Raw genomic sequence first — 16,700 nt, 5'->3', positions numbered from 1 at the left:
GAAAGCAGATTTCATATCTCCCAGGCATTCATTCCTCTGGGTTGGCTGAATGGGTCTGTGCCCTCATTTTAAAATCAAGTACGGTTAATGATTGCTACTGGTATTCTTCCTTTCACTTCAGAGAAATTGAATCGGATAAATAAAAAAAACAGCAAAAAAAAGTAAGACCATTTTTCTTCATGTTTGCAAAGACAGTTAACGCAGTAGGAATCCCAAAGGGCAAATACTGTGGCTGTTTAAGATGTATTTTTTCAGTGTCATTTTGATCAGATGGCTGCTAAATGGGTCACGTGGCAGCTTATTTTCTCTGTTCTTAGATATTTTTGTATAGCAAAAGGAAACATGCAAATCATCTCCACAATAACCCAGAAGCTATTTTATGATGGCACATTTGTGAAGTCAGATGTGATGATGCGTCCTAATTTATATTTCTAATTTTCTTCCACTAGCATAAATGCTAAATGGGTTTCTTAGTAGCCGGCTATTACATATAATGCACGTCTGTGCATTTTGATATACATAATTCAGGGTTCATAGAATTTCCCTCATTCCAGCAGGCAACTGCAGAACGTACCTTGTTTTGGCCGCACACCATCAAATGAGTGTGTAACCGGTCAAAACCATTAATTCCGCTTACAATGAGGAAAAGAAATAGTTCCAGAGAGAACCACCTTCCACCCTCGTCCGTAAAAGTGTTGCTTTAATTATGCGCCACCGTCCTGCAGCCTCGTACTTCAGGAGGACGAGCTTGGTATCGCTCTATAGGTAGATGAGCCTCCTAACACTTGGATTCATTCATTCAGTCATATTTTTTGAGCGCTTACTGGAGGCAGAGCACTGTAATAATAATGATGGTTTCTGTCAAGTGCTCACTATATGCTAAACACTGTTCTAAGCCCCGGGGTAGATAGAGGGTAATCAGATTGTCCCACGTGGGGCTCGCAGTCTTAATACCCATTTTACAGATGAGGTAACAGGCACAGAGAAGTACTCAGCGCTTGAGAGAGTACAACAGAAAAATAACCCATCACATTCCCTGCCCACAATGACCTGATAGTCTAGAGTGGGAGACAGAGATTAATATAAATAAATAAATTACACATATGGACATAAGTGCTATGGGGCTAGGAGTGGGGATGAATAACCCAGAAACTTGAATTGGATTTGTGCTCAGAGGCCTCAATGGACAATCAATCCTACCTGCAGACATCTCAATTCAGTCAATCAACATATGTATTTACTGAGCACTTACTGTGTGCAGAACACTGTATTAAGTGCTTGGGAGAGTACTATACAAAAGAGATGGTAGACATGTTCGTCGGCCATAGGGAGCTTACAGTCTTGAGATAGATTCCAGATATACTTGCTGTAGGCAGAGGATATATCTACCAACTCTGTTGTACTGTACCCTCCCAAGACCTTAGTACAGCACTCTTCACCCCGTAAGCATTCAATAAAGACCAGCGATTGATATATTCCAGAAGAGACACGTGTGTACATTCCTTGAGGGCAAGAAATACATTGCTTCTTTATTCTGTCTTTCCCAAAAACTTGGTACAGTGCACTGCATCCAGTGAACGTTTAATAAATCCTAAATCTCCACAGCTCAATCAATTGATGAATTGTATTTACCAGATATTTAATCTACGCAGGGCACTATACTGACTGCTTGAGAGAGTAGGTAAACACAGTCTCTGCCCTCAAGGATTTATAACATCCTATTTTTCTCCAAGTTCCCATTCAGGAAGCAATGAGGACCAATTGAACCCAAATATTTGTTAAGCGCTTACTATGTGTCAAATACTGTTCTGAGTGCTGCGGTAAATACAAATTAATTGGGTTGGACACAGTCCCTGACCTGCAGGGGACTCACAGTCTAATTAGGAAGGATAACAGGAAAACTGAGGCACAGAGAAGTTAAGTGACTTACCTAAGGGCACACAGCAAACAATTGGCAGAATCGGGGTCCACTGGCTCCCAGGTCTTGGCTCTTGCCACTAGGCCATGCTGCTTCCTGGGAAGCAACAGCAGCATAGGCTGTTGAAAGGTTTAGGCATCCTGGTTACTAACCTGTGTAAACTTCTTCTGGGGGCTCCTCCCTCTTATTTTGGTCCAAAGCATACCATCCGGCCAGGCTGCTTATTGGCCCACATTGGCAGTTTTATAACCTTTATTAATATACTATGTGCAGGTATTTGTACGTCAGTCTCCTCCACATTAGAGAAGCCGCGTGGCCAAGTCAAAAGAGCATGGGCCTGGGAAATAGAAGATCTGGGTTCTAATTCTGAATCTACCTGCTGTGTGACCTTGGGCAAGTCACTTAACTTCTCTGGTCCTCAATTCCCTCATCCTCAGAATGGAAAATCAATACCTTTTCTCTACCTCCTATTTAGACCTTGAGACCCATGGGGGACCTGATTATCTTGTGGCTACCCCAGGCCTTAATACAGTGTCTGGCACATAGTAGGTGCTTAGCAAATACCATTAAAAAAGTAAATGATCCATGAATCAACTGTTTTATAGAGCCTCTCATTTCCATCCCACTCTCAGTAGGGATTCTGGTTAAAAAAAAATCAGAGCCAACACTTTTCTCTGGGATAGCAACAAATGGCTGAGATGCCTCAGCGTGCCCCATAAGAATACCCCTGGTAGAAGAGGGTACCAAATGGAAACGAGGGTGTTTCCTACTGAACTGAGACTAGTAAGGGCATTTTTTGAGACCCACCAGGTGGAATGCACTGTAATAAGCACTTAGGAAATTACAAAAAAGGATAAGACACAGGGAGCTTACAGTCTCAGAATAATAATTGTGGCATTTGTTAAACACTTACTATGTTCCAAGCACTGTACTAAGTGCCGGGGTTGATACAAGCTAATCAGGTTGGACACAGTCCATGTGCCACATGGAACTCACATTCCTAATCTCCATTTTACAGATGAGGGAACTGAGGCACAGAGAAGTGACTTGCCCAAGGTCACGCAGAAGACTACCTCCCCCTCTAGACTATAAGCTCATTGTGGGAAGGGAATGTGTCTGTTCATTGTTATATTGCACTCTCCCAAGTGCTCTATACAGTTCTGTGCACTTGGTAAGCGCTCAATAAACACGATTAAGTGACTGGCTACTGGTTGAGTCAGGATTAGAACCCAGGTCCTTCTGCCTCTCAGGCCAGTGCTCTATCCACTAGACCATGCTGCTCCACCACAGGATGGTAGCAAACCCCCTCCCGAGCAAGAAACTCATTTCACATTTTCCAAATCTATTTCCATCCTAAGTTTCCTGGGACTGGTTAATTATGCCAGAAGTGGAGATGATTGTATTTATATTGTAGCACTTATTAGGTTAAGATTGTAATTGTCCAGGTTTAAAAAAGAAAGACAAAAACAATAATAAAGTAATTTTCAAATACAAATGCCTATATAAATGTTAACTGATACTAATGATGGTCAACAATAAACAGAAAGCTTTTCACTGAAGTTGTATCTTGATGCGTTACAAAAATGATTAAAGAGTTAGAAAATAATCCTCTGAGGAAAAGTTAATGGTATTGGGGTTGTTTAGCATAGAGCAAAGAAGACTAAGAGATTAATTCCATAACTGTCTTTGAGAATGTGAACATTTCTATGAAGAAGAGGCTGAGCGGTATTCTCTATTTCCACAAATGGTCACAGGAGACAAAAACTGGAGAGATTCTAGTTCAACGTAAGGAAGAACTGCTTGACTGTCAGGTTGATAAAACACCAGGATAGGCTTTTCCTGGGAGTTGTGGGGCATCTTTGCACAGATATCTTTAAAATTAGGATGTAGTTGAGGCAGATAGGTCATTAATCAATACTGTTTACTGAGCACTGAACTCAGAGACCTAAAGACTCAAATTACATGTGTTCACGTCAAAGACAAAGAATTAAGCACTCGGACCTGTACTCTTTAAGCATTTGATAGTCACCCTGCCCTCAGCACTTGTGTACATATCCGTAATTTATTTTAATGTCCCTCTCCTGCCTAGAATGTAAGCGGCTTGTGAGCAGGAAACATGTTGCATTGGCCTCTGCCTAGTGCTTAGTACAGTAAGCACTCAATAAATACCATTGATTGATTCATTAGGGAGTTACACTCATCACCAGTTCATCCACTGTTTCTTTCTGAATGAGAGATGAAATTTCAGGGGGAGGGGGAGGGACTTGCCGAAATCTTTGATACAGTAACCTGGGGGTGGTTTCTCCTGTCTTGATCAATCAAGCATATTTACTGAGCACTTAGTATGTGCAGAACACTGTACTAAGGACTCAGGAGAGCACAAAACAACGTAATTAGCCGACACCTTCCCTGCCCAAAATGAGCTAAGTCCTTCTTATTGTGACACTAATTTGTGGTGGAAAAAGGTGTTTCTGTTTTATACAGCCTGGATTTCTTTAAATTGATTTATTATCATAACACTTCTCAATCTTAGGGAGACAATATGGTCTAATGGAAAGAGCACAGGGCTAGGAATGAGGAAATCAAAGTTCTAATTGAGGTTCCACCACCAGCCTGTTTTGGGACCTTGAGCAAGTTGTATCCTCTCGGTGTCTCGGTCTTCTCTTCTGTAAAATAGGGGTAAGACACCTGTTCTCCCTCCCCTTAGATCTGGAGAGACAGGGACTGTGTCTCAGCTGATTATTTTCTAGGTACCCCAGGGTTTAGCAGAGTACTTGGCACATAGTAAGAGCTTAACAAATAATAATTGTGGTAGTTGTTAAGCACTTACCATGTGCCGAGCACATTAATAAGCGCTGGTGTAGGTACAAAATAATCAGGTCCCACAAGGGGCTCACAATCTAAGTAGGAGGGAGAGAACAGGTACTGAATCCCCATTTCACAGATGAGGTAACAGGAACAGAAAAATTAAGTGACTTGCCCAAGGTCACACAACAGGTAAATAGCAGAGCTGGGATTAGAACCCAGGTCCTCTGATTCCCAGGCCCATACTCCTTCCGCGAGGCCATGCTGCTTCTTACTAAGCACCAAGTACCTACTAAGTGTTGGGGTAGATAGGAAATAATCAGGTTGGAAGCAGTCCCTGTTCCACATGGGGCTCACAGTGCCAGTAGAAGGGAGAGCAGCTATTTAATCCCCATTTTAAGACATGCCGTGTGATCTTGGGCAAGTCACTTCTTTGTGTCTCACTTACCTCATCTGTAAAATGGGGATAGAGAATGTGAGCCCCATATGGGACAGGGGCTTTGTCCAACCTGATAAATATGTGTGTATCCCAGCTCGTAGTACAGTGCCTGGCAAATAGTAAGCACTTAAATACCACAATTATTATTAACAGAACTTAAAAAATACTCTTTGGTTCACTTCAAGAAGCTGACTTGGCAGTGAACGGATAAGATACTATTTCTCTGATATTTTTAAGGATCAAAATTGTGCTAGCTCATTAGCAATGTTCTTTTGTAATTGGGTTTTTAATCTGTCAATGGTATTTTTGAAGAATACACAATAGGTGTTAATATGAAAGCTGAGGGGAAACTAGCAGCATCTATATTTTTTGGTCCCACTTAAAACATTGTAATTATGGGTCATTTACCTGACTAATTACGAGTTTTAATTGCCTTCAGTTCCAGGGAATTAGCTAAGCCTTTCCATTATGCATATTACTTTCCAAAATGAACAAGTCCTCTCCAACGGAAAGCTTAGTGACGCCATAGAAGTCAATTAGTTCTCTGCAGACAACCTACTGAAGTACTTTCTTTGTACGCTCCCAATTTTTTTTTCAAGTTTCTGAAAAGCCCTGCAAGCGTCTTTCTGTGGGGTCCCGTAAATGTCTTTGAAGAGTCAGGATGTGAAGGGCCGTGGTTTTGCTTTCAGACAATGAGAATTTGAGCGACAAAGGAGGTCTCCTGTCATTCACAAAATCGACACAACACTCTCATTCGAAATTTGACAGGCCTTAACCCAATCTCGAGGGTAGTAGCGAATTTCAATTCTTAGACTGTGAGCCTAGTGTGGGACAGTGACTGTGGCTCCAACCTGATGGTCTTACATTTACCCCAGCGCTTAGAACAGTGTTTACCGGTGGCAGAAACTTCAGCAGCCAGGGAGAAGCATGAGCATGGGAGCGGAGGGGTAGGGAGGGAGTCTCTTCTTCAGAGATGAAATTGCTAGAACTACTTAAAAAACAATTGAGTGATTTTGTGGGTTTGGGGGGTTTTTTTGAGGGTCTAATTGGTAGAATTTCTTTTATGGTAAAATAGTATTTTTTGTTTTGTTTCAAGTACTGTAATTTAAAATGAAAGTTGTGTTGAAAAAGCAGCTGCAAAATTGTACTTTTTGCTGTAATTGACTGTATAATATGAACTTAATAATTCTGTCATGGTTTTTCAATTTTGCATATTAAACTTTTATCCTGTTTTTTTTAAAACGGATTTCGAAGATGTGTTTTATCAAAGTGATTATGTGGTGATTTGCACCTATCATGAATTATTTATGGTTTTTGTAGGTTTAAAGGTTTGGGTTTTTTTTCAGTAAAAATAAACCAATGTTCATTTGCACTGGGGGTGGGAGTAATCCTCAACTGACTTGCCTTCAGGGAGAGCCCTGGGCTTGAGACAAGGATGGTTGCCACCAACTGAGTGGCAGATATTGGGTGTTCGGTAGGCAGAGACCCCCAAATCTACCCACCTAGGAAGTAGAGGCCTTGAGAACCCAATGGGGTTCTGCTGCTCCTGAATTGAATCAATCAATCCATTGTGTTTATTGAGCGCTTACTATGTGTAGAACACTGTACTGAGCACTTGGAAGAGTAGAATGCAACAAAATTAGCAGTCACATTCCCTGCCCAAAACAAATTTACAATCAAGAGACTACGATCTAGAGAAATGACTTGGGGGGACAGGGGCCTTTCAGCCATGATTTAGGGCTGAGAATAATAATAACACTATCTGTTAAACATTTTCTATGTTCCAAGCACTGTACTAAGTGCTGGGGTGGATACAAGCGAATCGGGTTGGACGTAGTCCCTGCCCCACGTGGGGCTCACAGTTTCAATCCCCATTTTACAGATGAGGTATCTGAGACACAGAAAAGTGAAGTGCCTTACCCAAGGTCACACAGCAGACACAGTGACAAAGCAGCACACAGAGAATCCCCAGACATATCACGTGTGGAAACCTTTTGGAAGTTATAAAGACTCGAGTGTGAAGAAACAGTGAACTAGAAGCAGTCAAATCAACTCTCCAAAGAAAGGTGTATTTACAGTAGCCAATTATTTCCTCTGATAAACCATTGTTGTTCTGAATCTGTATCAAAGATAAATAGCTTTCAGATCAAATATTTTACACTTGTCGCCATCTGCCAGAAGGGTGTTTCAATTTATAACTTAATCTCTGTTCAAAAAATCATTTATTTTAAATTATGGGCCAGCAAATCAGATCACCGGCTCTTAATTCATTATCGACTCGTCATCCCGAACGTACTGAGCCTTGGTCTAGGTAGCATTTGAACTTCTCGACACACATTCTAGGAGTGGGAATGTTATACTCAACATATTTCCCTCATTATTTAGCTCGTTGAATGTGCCAGGAGTGCAGATGGGTACAAGAACGAAAGAGGAAAACATAGTGGAGCTCAGCTTCTTCTAGAGCAAGTAATTTGCAACATATGGACTGTTTCTATCCTCTGTCCAAAATTCCAGCAGCAAACAAATGGGGGAGATGCTGAGTTATAGGGCCAGAAGTGACCTTGGAAGGTCAACAAATCCAAGCCTCAGCCTTCGGGGAGAACCACAGGTAAGCCAACCACACAAATAGGTGTTTGCAATCTGTAGAACAGTAACGTAGCCACCTCACGACTGCAAGGGACTTATTCCAAGGTTTCACACACTTCAGTTAGTCAATTTTTTACGCTGCCGGGGAAGGTGATTGCTGCAGTGATTAAGTAACTTGTTCATTTGGACCCTACTTATAATACTAGATTGTAAGCACCTGGAGAGTAAAGATGACTTCTAATTGTATTCTACTTTCCTAAGGACTTAGTACATGTTCTGTACATGTCTTCTAATTCTCTTCTTCTCTCCTAAACACTAAGTGATAACAACAACAATAATGATAATCAAGTTGGAACTTGTTAAGTACTTACTATGTGCCAAGCCCTGTAGATTCAAGGTAATCAGGTGCCACATGGGGCTCACAGTCAAAGTAGGAGGGAGAAGAGGTACTAATCCCCATTTTGCAGATAAGGGAACTGAGGCACAGAGAAGTGGATAATAATAATGGACTTCTTAAGCACTTACTATGTGCCAAGCACTGTTCTAAACACTGGCCTAGAGACAAATTAAGCAAGTTGGACACAGTCCCTGTCACACATGGGCTCACACTCTTAATCCCCATTTGACAGATGAGTAACTGAAGCCCAGAGATGTGGCAGACAAGTTGACAATAAATGCCACTGCTGATGCTGAGAAAGAGGAGGGGGAAGAGGAGTCCACATTCAGTTATGTCCGCCCTTGGATCAAGTGACTCTGGACCAAAGCCCAAGCTGGAGCAGAGATTCACCAGACTGGTTTTAGTCAATTAATCCGTCACATTTATTAAGGGCTTACTGTGTGCAGAACACTGTACTAAGCACTTGGGAGAGGACAATAGAACAATATAACAGGGTGGGTGGACACATTCCCTGCCTATAATAAGCTTACATTCTAGAGAACAAGCTTACAGTCCGGTCAGTGAGCCAGTCAATCGTAGTTATGAGTGTCCACTATAAAGCACTACAAAGTACTGTACGCTTGGGAGAATATAATACAACCTGTAGAGGACAAGCTTACAACTTGAGCTGTTCTGGTCCTTGGATGGCATAGGCTCTACCTCAGGTGGGGTTCTGATGAACTGATGAAGTTCTGGAGATTAAAGTCCTGTGGCAGGCATTCCCCTTTAAAGTTCCCATTAGGGACATGACCGATATCAGCTCCACAGATTTAGTAGAGCTTGAATTCAATTAGTGTGAGACTCAATGTACCAGGCTGAGGACACGAAAGCGATGTGATCGTACAGTCAGTTCTGCCAGAGCATGCATTTTCACTGCAGATTTTGGCTAGGGCACAGTGGGAGAGTTAGGAGAGCTTTTAACAACATTGGCCCCTCAGTACGGCGTGATGTCATTTTGGAAGAAATAACTGGGCCCGTGTGCGTGGAGATAGAACTGGGAATAGGTGGCATGGACTAATATTAATAAAAATAATCGAGAAGCAGCGTGGCTTGGTGGAAAGAGCAAGGGCTTGGGAATCAGAGGTCAAGGGTTCTAATTCCTGCTCCACCACTTGTCTGCTGTGTGACCTTGGGCAAGTCATTTCACTTCTCTGGGCCTCAGTTCCCTCAGATGTAAAATGGGGATTAAGATTGCCACATGGGACAACCTGCTTACCTTGTATCTACCCCAGTGCTTGGCACTTAGTAAGTGCTTAACAAATACCATTATCATTATTATTATTATGATTAATGGATAGGGCACAGGTCTACAAGTCAGAAGGACCTGGATTCTAATCCCTGCTCTGCCACATCACTTGCCCAAGGTCCCAGAGCAGACACTTCACTTCTCTGGTCCTCAGTTATCTCATCTGTAAAACGGGGATTCGGAGCGTGAGCCCCATGTGGGACAGGGACTGTGTCCAACCTGATTAACTTGTATCTACCCTAGCGCTTAGAACACTGCATGATGCATTGTAAGCATTTAATGAGTACCATTATTATTATCATTGTAGTATTTCTTAAGCACCGTACTAAATGCGGGTAGATACAAAATAATCAGGTTCCATATGGGGCTTAGTATCTATAGGGAGGGAGAACAGGTATTTAATCCCCATTTTATAGATAAAGTAACTGAGGCATAGAGAAGCGAAGTGATTTGCCCAACATCACACAGCAGACAAGCAGCAGAGACAGGAAAAGAACCTGAGTTCTCTGACTCCCATGCCCATGCACTTTCCATTAGGCTAAACTGCCTCAATGTTAACGCGAGAGAACATAGCCCTCACTTGATAGGCTTACAAAGTGTAGTTGAAAGTACACCCCATGGACCTATTATCTTATTGCAGACGCACGAATGCTCTGTCATTTTACAGCCTGAGAACATACGATAAAAACCCAGACCTAAGCACTTTGAGTCTGATGGTGAAGACGATCGTGACAATAGCAATAACAATGATAACACTTGTATTAAGTGCTATGTGCCAAACACTGGGCCGCCGAATGATGCGGTAGATATGATAAAATCAGATCGAACATACCCAGAGGGGCTCATAGTCTAAGGAGGAGAGAGAAAAGGTATTTAATCCCCCTTTAGAGATGAGGAAACAGGCACAGAGAAGGTAAGTAACTTAACCAATGATACATAGCAGGAGATTCCTTGTAGGCTTGGAAAATGTTTACCTACTCTACTGATGTTCTCCTCCAAGCGTCTACTGGTGGAACTGGGATTTGAACCCAGATCTCCTGACTCCCTCCCTTGGGATCTTTCCACTAGGCCACGCTGCTTGTTATTGGAAGTTTTTATCTGCTAGTCTAGTTTGTATACAGACAGCAATATGGCCTAGTGGAAAGAGCACTACCCTGGAAGGCAGAAAATCTAGGTTCTAATCCCAGCTCTGCCACTTGCCTGCTGTGTGACTTTAATAATGTTGGTATTTGTTAAGCGCTTACTATGTGCAGAGCACTGTTCTAAGTGCTGGGGTTGATACAGGCTAATCAGGTTGTCCCACGTGAGGCTCACAGTTAATCCCCATTTTACAGATGAGGTAACTGAGGCACAGAGAAGTTAAGTGACTTGCCCACGGTCACACAGCTGACAAGTGGCAGAGCCAGGATTCGAACCCATGACCTCTGACTCCCAAGCCCGGGCTCTTTCCACTGAGCCATGCTGCTTCTCTGTGCCGTTTCCTCATATGTAACAGGACGGTTCAATACCTGTTTCCCCTACTTAGACTGTGAGCTCCACATGGAGTTTACAGTCCTCCTCTAGACAAAAACTTCATTATGGGCAGGGAGTGTGTCTGCTAATTCTGTTGTATTCTCCTCTCTCAAGTGCTTAGTACAATGCTCTGCACATAGTAAGCGCTTAATAAATACCACTGATTGATGTGGAACAGAGACTATGTCTGACCTGATTATCTATCTACCCCAGTGCTTACTACAGTGGTTGATACATAGTAAATGCTCAACAAATAACCTAATAATAATGGCTATTATTATTACTACTACTATCATCTCCGCTATTGCCATCTTCACTCCCTACCACAGAGAGTCCCTGCTACCAGCATGCTTCTTGCCTGCCAGACCCGAGATAAAAGATGCTCCTTCCAGCTCTTGGACTTACCAGAGTATATTGTGGATTTGTTTCATTTTAATCTTTCATCACTCCTGATGTGTCTGTCTCCAATCCCGTCTCCCCACTTAAACTCTAAAATTGTCAGGTCCTTGAGGGATAGAGAGCCATGTCTAATTCCCACCTGTATATTCTCCCCCAGCACTTGGTACTTGCAGCACTCTTCCCACAGGAAGCACCGAATAGGTACTATTATTATTATTACTATTATTATGGTGGTACTTGTTAAGCGCTTCCTATGTACCGGGCACTGTACTAAGCACTGGAATAGATACAAGCAATGCTGCTATTGGGTCATCTCCCACATAGACCATTATGTAGCAAATAAAAAGAAGATAAGTTGGTTTCCTTTCCATTTGGGATCGAATATTACCTAAGTAAAATTACAATCTGACTTTTTCTTGATTACTATGGAAGCTACATTTGTTCCACATTTTCACAAATAATTGCACAATTATTGTAATGTGGTTTTTAAAACAATCGTCTTCTCTCTCAGTTAAACAAATTGTAAAGACTAAGTTAAACACACCGATTTTAGAAATTCTAGAATCCGTCACCTCACCTACATCTTTGCAAATAGCATACGCTTGCAACATTGTTTTCCAGAGAGGAAAAAAACCCACAATTTTTCTATGCTTAATTTGAACCAGATAATCAGACCAACTCTGCTCTCTTGAGCTATCGTCTGAGATTATAACTCTTAGCCGGTACATTTATGCAATGCATATTTTGTATCTGACCATTATCTAGTTGACTGAATTTTGGAAAGAGCTGAGAATGAGAACAAATAGTCAGAAACAGCTTCATTTAAAATTTGTAAGAATAATGTTTGGCCTGTTTGGTATTAAGTGATGTTAACTGTTCTTTTATTAGTATGCAGTGTTATCCTCAACCCACACTTTGACCATCGTATAAGCTTACTCATAAAACATCCCCTATGTGCCGTTCCTCTACCTAGGAACCAAAAAAAAAATGTCCAAACAAAATTACCTCTGCTCCAAGGGGGCTGTTTCAAATCTCCATCATGGATATTTTTCTTCATAATAATAATAATAATAATGTTGGTATTTGTTAAGCGCTTACTATGTGCCGAGCACTGTTCTAAGCGCTGGGGTAGACATAGGGGAATCAGGTTGTCCCACGTGGGGCTCACAGTCTTAATCCCCATTTTACAGATGAGGGAACTGAGGCGCAGAGAAGTGAAGTGACTTGCCCACAGTCACACAGCCGACAAGTGGCAGAGCTGGGATTCGAGTAACTGTTTCTAGAAACTCAGCATTGTCATTTTTGAAAGGAAGGCGTTACACTAAGAAAGAACCGCATTGAAGAATCTGGCCATAGGCCTTTTAGAGATGTTTCAAGAGATCATAATAGTTCGCCTTTATAAGTTCGCCACTTCAAAGAAGACACAGTGAGAACCCAGACGCTAGAGAATTGATCAATAGAGGTTGTTCATACTGCTCTATGAAAACAGAGTGGGATCGCCAGAGATTATGAACTCTTTTCTGAAGGGATCACAAACTATTCCAAGTAGAGGAGACTGTGAACAGTTCTTAGATCTCAAGTGCAAAGAAACCTCCCCAATCCACGTCCTCCATTCCTCCATCTGCCCCCCCCACTATGATTTTCCACAGCGATTTTCCAACATTTCCATTTGACATTCGGCATTTCCACTTGATGTCCGGGCAGCTGGATCACCGACATGCGGCGTCTGGAGAAATCTTTCCATTTCTTAGCTTTGTAGAGTTCTCTAAATCCTTTGACACTCATCTACTAGAAGGAAAGCATCAGTATAGTAATTGAGTCTGTACTAAAAATCCAGAAAAAGTGCCACATTTGGAAAAAAAATGAGGTTAGATTCTTGGTTTGTACAAGAAATAGTAAATAATGATTATAGTCTCTCTACAAGGATATTTCAAAGTGAAAACTGAAGGGTCTGTTGAACCTAAGAGAAAACTATACACACCTCCAAACGTTGAAATTTGGTAACACATCTTCCCACTAATATTTCTCTAAATAACTAGCCATACTCTGAATCTGTATCTCTTCCCATGTAATCAGGCTGTATGTTTGTCCCTCAGAAATACCATTATTTCTTATCAATGACTTGTATTTCCCAGATGATTTACTAAAACTTCAGACTACTTTTTGTTGCTGTCCTCATCATCAAATGAATGGAAAAGCACTTGAGGAAATATAAACTCGCTGTGGGCAGGGAATGGCTCCACCAAGGCTGTTGTATTGTACTCTCCCAAGAGCTTAGTTCAGTGCTCTGCACACAGTAAGCCTTCAAAAAATATCACTGATGATCGACATAAATACTAGACATGAACAAGATGAAGAGATTATTTTACCTCAAAAATCACAAGACACTCAGGTGCATTACTGCTCCACTGACATCACTTGTGCTTCTCTTCCTTATTGTGGTATTGTGCCCAACACTGTACTAAGCAGTGAAGTTGGTGCAAAATAATCAACTTCCACAGGGAGCTCACAGTCTAAGTAGGAGGGAGAACAGTTTTTAAATCCCTATTTGGCAGATGAGGGAACTGAGGCTCAGAGAAGTTACGTGACTTGCCCGAGGTCACACAGCAGGTAAATGGCAGAGTTCGGATCCGAACCCAGGTCTTCTGACTCCCAGGTCCATGAACTTTCCACTAGGCCACACTTTCTTTCCTCTTCTTTCATCTCAAACTAAATGGGGGTAATTACCCCTATTACTTTCTTCCACTGAAAGTAAAATAGGCAGAGGTAATTAAAGCAGTTTTTTTCCCCCATGTATGTGTTAAGTGCTTACTAGGGGCTAGGCTCTGTATTAATGCAGGGATAGATACAAGCTACTCATGTTAGTCACCCGTCCTTATCCCACACAGGGCTCCGAATCTTAATCCCCACTTGATAGATGAGGTAACTGAGGCACAGAGGAAAGGAAATGACTTGCCCAAGGTCACACAGCAAACAAGTGGTAGAACCAGAATTAGAACCCAGGTCCTTCTGACTTCTAGACCCATGCTCCATCCACTAGATTACGCTGCTTCTCAAATGAATTGTGAATTACAAATAAGGCAAAGGATATACTTAAAAGAAAACCCAAATGATCCTGTTTCGGTTGTAAGACTGACTTCTAGAATAACATTTCTCTATTACATGGTGATAGCAGTTATACCTCACAGTAAACTATGTTCTCTAAACAGTGGGTTCTCTCTGTGCTTATCACCAATCACCCAAAATAGCTCCAGGGCAGCAAAGCCCCACAGCACTTATGGCCATTGTTCTATTATACTCTTCCAAGCACTTAGTACAGTGCTCTGTACACAGTGAGTGTTCAGTAAACACCACTGAGGGACTGACTGACTGAGAAAATCAAGGGCAGGAAACGGTTGAATATTCTACTGCTGACTTCGGTCCTAATAAACCCTCAATCAGCTGTGTGACCTTGGACAAGTCACTTAACTTTTCTATGCCTCAGTTACCTCAACTGGAAATTAGGGATGAAGACTGTGAGTCCCCACGTGGATCAGGGACTGTGCCCACCCAGATGGGCTTGTATCCACTGCGTACTTACTAGAGTGTCTGGCACATAGTCATACCAAAAAAAAAACCCAAAACAACCCACCTTCTCTCTCCCTACTTGACAGTCTATTAACTCCACTTTCTCTTTCCCAGGATACCAATAAATGGGTGGAATTTATTGAAGGTTTACTGTGTCCAGAGCTCTGTACTAACACTTGGGAGAATACAACAGAGTTGGTAGACACATTCCCTACCCCTAACAAGCTTACAGTCTAGGGTCGGGGGCCGGGGGAGGCGGGGGATTCACTCACTTTTCAGTGAGTAACTATTATAAATGGCAATTTGACGGGAGAATCGAGAGTGAGGTGCAAGTGGAAGGCAAGCTTGGACAAGGAGTTGCAACTATAGGTTTCAAGAATGACATGTTTCAAAAGGACTTTGAAATGTTGCCACTGTGTGCCAATTTTGGGCAGCCGTGTTATTGTCGTAAATGCACTGTGTTGCCATCTTGTTGGTTTTCTACCATGTGATTGACAACCCCAGCTCCTATTTTAGATATATTATGATTCAAAATGGATAATATCATTGTTTGCCTAATGAAACATTTACCAGGCAGCAAATCAATATAGTGTGCAAATAGGCAAATTTAAATGAGAACTTCTGAATGAAGTGAACACAGGAACTGTTAAATTCCAATGCGTCGATAATCCAGACGATAAAATGGATTTACAGTGATAAACTAGAACAGATGCTGCACGTGGGTACTAATTCTTTGTGCTAATGAGATTTGTCTTGCCTAACAGTAGCACACGTGGCAAAGAAAAATTAAAAACCAAACAAAAAAACCAATGCCTGTTTAAAAGAAACACCTTCACTCTTTCAATTTGGAAACTAAAGTGCGAAAAACGTCAAAGACTTTCTGACCAATTTCCGGTTTAAAGGCTGGTGACATTTTCAGAATTTTTTTCTCATGCCTCTAGTGCCCATTATTGATTAGACAGAATCGTCCGTGAAATGGTATCCTAAGAATTAAAGACCTGATCTGGCCTAGATGCCTAGACACTCAGTCCTACTATCAGGATTTCCCCCTTTTGGAAATCTTATCAAATAATAGTTCTGGAACGCTAGCAGAACCTGTGCCGAATGTCACGGTAGTCTGACGGCAGAGTTCCTAGACAAAGAGAACCTCCTCCGAGAGTCCACCGCACTGAAAATATGAAAAAGCAGAATTTTAAAAGCTTGCCACCTAAGGTAACAGGGTAACCACTGACTTTTGTCCTTTCACCCTGCAGTGTCTTGTTTTTGAAGATGCTCCCTACGGTGTGGAGGCAGCACTGGCGGCTGGAATGCAGGTGGTTATGATTCCGGATGAAAATCTAAATCAAGACCTCACGAGAAAGGCGACGCTGGTGCTGAAATCGATGCTAGACTTCAAGCCGGAATTGTTTGGGCTACCGCCCTATGATTAAGTCGTCTGGAGGCGTTCTTCCTCATTAAAATCAACTTGATTTGCTGTCATTTTTAACCTCAGAGAAGAATTGCAAATACTTTGTCATCAAAATATTCATTTCATAGTACTCTTCGAAATAAAAGTTGGAAAGAAAGAGAAAGCTCCCCTCCTTTCGATCATTTAATCGTGTTTGTTGAGCACTACTGCGCGCAAGGCACTGTACTGTGCACTTGGGAGGGTACAATACAACAACAACAGACACGGTACCTACCCACAACGAACTCACCTCCACACACGATTAAGTAGCACGTAGTACTTTTACCTAGTACTTGGATATATTATATTACTCTTGTTACATGTCTGTGAACATTCAGATTTTCT

General features: G+C 41.8%; 1 protein-coding gene across 1 annotated transcript in view; it reads left to right on the top strand.

The window, feature by feature from the left end:
• LOC100084333 (pseudouridine 5'-phosphatase) overlaps nucleotides 1–16,479 on the top strand; it is a 101,529-nt gene extending 85,050 nt beyond the window's left edge. The window contains exon 4 of the mRNA XM_029079788.2: nucleotides 16,162–16,479. Within this exon, the coding sequence (XP_028935621.1) occupies nucleotides 16,162–16,338 (177 nt within the window). The 3' untranslated portion in view covers nucleotides 16,339–16,479. The remainder of the gene's footprint in view (nucleotides 1–16,161) is intronic.
• The last annotated feature ends 221 nt before the right edge of the window (nucleotides 16,480–16,700 follow it).

This window comes from Ornithorhynchus anatinus, chromosome 15 (assembly GCF_004115215.2).
Source record: "Ornithorhynchus anatinus isolate Pmale09 chromosome 15, mOrnAna1.pri.v4, whole genome shotgun sequence".
Classification (NCBI taxonomy): Eukaryota; Metazoa; Chordata; class Mammalia; order Monotremata; family Ornithorhynchidae; genus Ornithorhynchus; species Ornithorhynchus anatinus.
Note: the sequence above shows the minus strand (reverse complement) of the source record. Positions and strands in the feature narration are given on the sequence as shown.